Source organism: Phaseolus vulgaris, chromosome 1, assembly GCF_051622355.1.
Source record: "Phaseolus vulgaris cultivar YP4 chromosome 1, ASM5162235v1, whole genome shotgun sequence".
Lineage (NCBI taxonomy): Eukaryota > Viridiplantae > Streptophyta > Magnoliopsida > Fabales > Fabaceae > Phaseolus > Phaseolus vulgaris.
Genome location: NC_143498.1, coordinates 8,897,725 through 8,900,212, shown reverse-complemented (window position 1 = coordinate 8,900,212; position 2,488 = coordinate 8,897,725). Strand labels below are relative to the sequence as shown.

Genomic DNA, 2,488 nt, shown 5'->3' with positions numbered 1-2,488 from the left:
ACATACACTAAAGTAGATATAGCAAATACAATAATAAAAATTCATTTTTTGTAGGTTGTTGATATAAACAACATAAAAATCAAATTACCTCCTCTTATTTAATAAATAAAATTTATAATAACTTTTAAATTGATATTTTTTTATTAATTTATCATTTATAGACTTTGTACACAAAATACAAGTAACAATATGATGAGGATTACGATTATGACAATTATTTCTTCATGGAGGGAATCGATAATCCACTATTAAAGGTGAGAAAACTTTAAATTATGTATGAAGTTAAGCTATTTTAGATTGGTTGATCATTATAATTTATGCTTATGTAATTTAGAATTTATTTTTAAATATAAAATTGTGTACTTGAAAAAGTATTTTAGAAATATATTTCAGATTACATATTTCTTTTACATTCTTGAATAATTTGAATTTTTCTCATCTAGTAGAGATGAAAAAGTTATATATTTTTTTATAAAGTTATTGATAAACTAATAACAATTATTAATTTTTTTTTCTATTTTGATAAACTTCTTTATAACTATTAAAAAGTTGATTAAGTCAATTTCATAAAAACGGCTGTTGAGAGGAAGTTTGCATCTAATTATATAATGAAATGTAACGCGGGATATCCAACAAACTGAGACAAAATTCTCCAATCATACTAAAAAAAACAAAATCTAGATAATATTTAATGGATGTGAATTACCTAAAGCATTTAATATAAAAAGTAATAATTTAGTAAATAGAAAAAAAAAACACAGATTTGATTAACTTTGAATTTCTTCCTCCATCTTGTGGGCCATAAGCTGAAGGCCCACATGGTACTTGAGAACCAGTTCCTGAAGGTCCAAGCCTTGAACAGGGTCAACGGCGAAGGACCATTCCAACATGCATCCATTTGAGTCATCATCATCGCTCAGGACCTTCATCGTAGACTCATACGAACCGAACCCAATGTTGCTGTCCACTATCTCATACTCGAGCCTCAAGTCAACATCATCGACGGCTACCAGCCTCTCCTTGGACCAGCTCACAGTGGCTGGGCCGTTGGATGGGATGGAGGACCCGGCGCAGTATCTTATGCAGCCAGGATCACCGTTGGATCCGTGAATCCCGTAGCAGGTGGCGAGTGTGGGGAAGCGCTTGTGGAGATTGAAGAAGTCCTTCACCAGAGGCCATGCTTGTGCTTTGGTGACGTTTCGCAACCTTGCTGAAACCTTGCCTTCCCATCTTTGACGATGATCGGAATCTTGCTCCATTTCGATGGAAAACGTCAAAGCCAAGAGCAGAAAAAGAAGAGCTACGAGATTATGGGGAATCGTGCTCTCTGCGATCTCCTCGTTGTCATTGACGGTGTGATTGTGGTTTCGATTGATTTTGTTTTGGTGGAGTTAGGGTTAGCTTTTGTCACCTATGGTTGGTTTTATGAACGAGAATAGGTATAATACCATAGCCCCCTATGGCTGCAGATGTACATTCTGATTCTAAGGCTCATGGTGGTGGGTGTGGAGGTTTTTTCACCAAAATGTTCAATTTGGGTAATTCTTTTTATTACTGGATTGATTAAGTTTTCATGGTACAACTACGAAATTGTGAAAAAAAATACAAATTTTACACTTTTTTTTTATTATTTTTACTTATATATTACAATTCTTCTAATAATAAAATATCATATTTAGTTAATAAAAAAATTGAAAAAAGAATAATATTATTGATTGGCAAATAGAAGTATGGAAAAATTAAAATGCCAAAAAACCAACTTTAATGTTGGTCAATTTTAATAACAGTCATGCAAAGATAATCATATATCAGATGTTGTGATTGGAATAACAAACCAAGTTGATTCCTCACACAAGGTTATGAGTAATAAGTCATTGTTATGACTTACCTTTGCATTAAGATGGAACAATTCACCATTGTCTCACTTTCGCGCTTTGCGATCATTGAATCTTATGGATGACTGAATAAGGTTAAAAAACATGAAATCACCTTCCGATCTCATTCATGCCCTATGGACAATCAATGGTGGTTTCACTATTGAGCATTATGTACACTACTAAACCCAATGAAATTGAATATAAAAGAGAGACATGCATCTATAAACAACAATAACTTCAAAAATATCACAATGTCATCCAATCCCAACAAAATAGATTTAACAACTCATAATAAAGTCTTACAGTACAGAGCAGGATGAAAAGCTAAATTACCAAAAAAACATGTATCCTTGAATGTTGTGGCCAACTTGGCTTCTAGATTCCATTCTCTAGAGATTTATTTTCAGTTCTTCTGAGGCTTTAGTTTTCTTGACCTAATTAGATTCTGAAGTTAGACTTTCTAAGTCTAAATCAACACAAATCTCCTTATCTAAGTCTCTATAAAGATCTCACTTGATCCTTCTAACCTTACTTCTCTTTGATGTTTGGTACTCTTTGGTACCTCTTAATGTCTCTCGATGCTTCTTGGTGTCTCTCGATGCTTTGGACGT

At 33.1% G+C, this 2,488-nt stretch overlaps 1 protein-coding gene across 1 annotated transcript; it reads right to left on the bottom strand.

Moving 5' to 3' along the window:
* Positions 1-663: 663 nt before the first annotated feature.
* Positions 664-1,581, bottom strand: LOC137813439 (lachrymatory-factor synthase). The gene has a single exon (XM_068615692.2). It carries the CDS (start codon positions 1,257-1,259, stop codon positions 768-770), a length of 492 nt encoding a protein of 163 aa, XP_068471793.1. The 5' UTR covers positions 1,260-1,581; the 3' UTR covers positions 664-767.
* Positions 1,582-2,488: the final 907 nt, after the last annotated feature.

Coding starts and splice junctions, on each gene's coding strand:
- LOC137813439 (XM_068615692.2), bottom strand. CDS start 1,259: ATGGAGCAAGATTCCGATCATCGTCAAAGATGGGAAGGCAAGGTTTCA.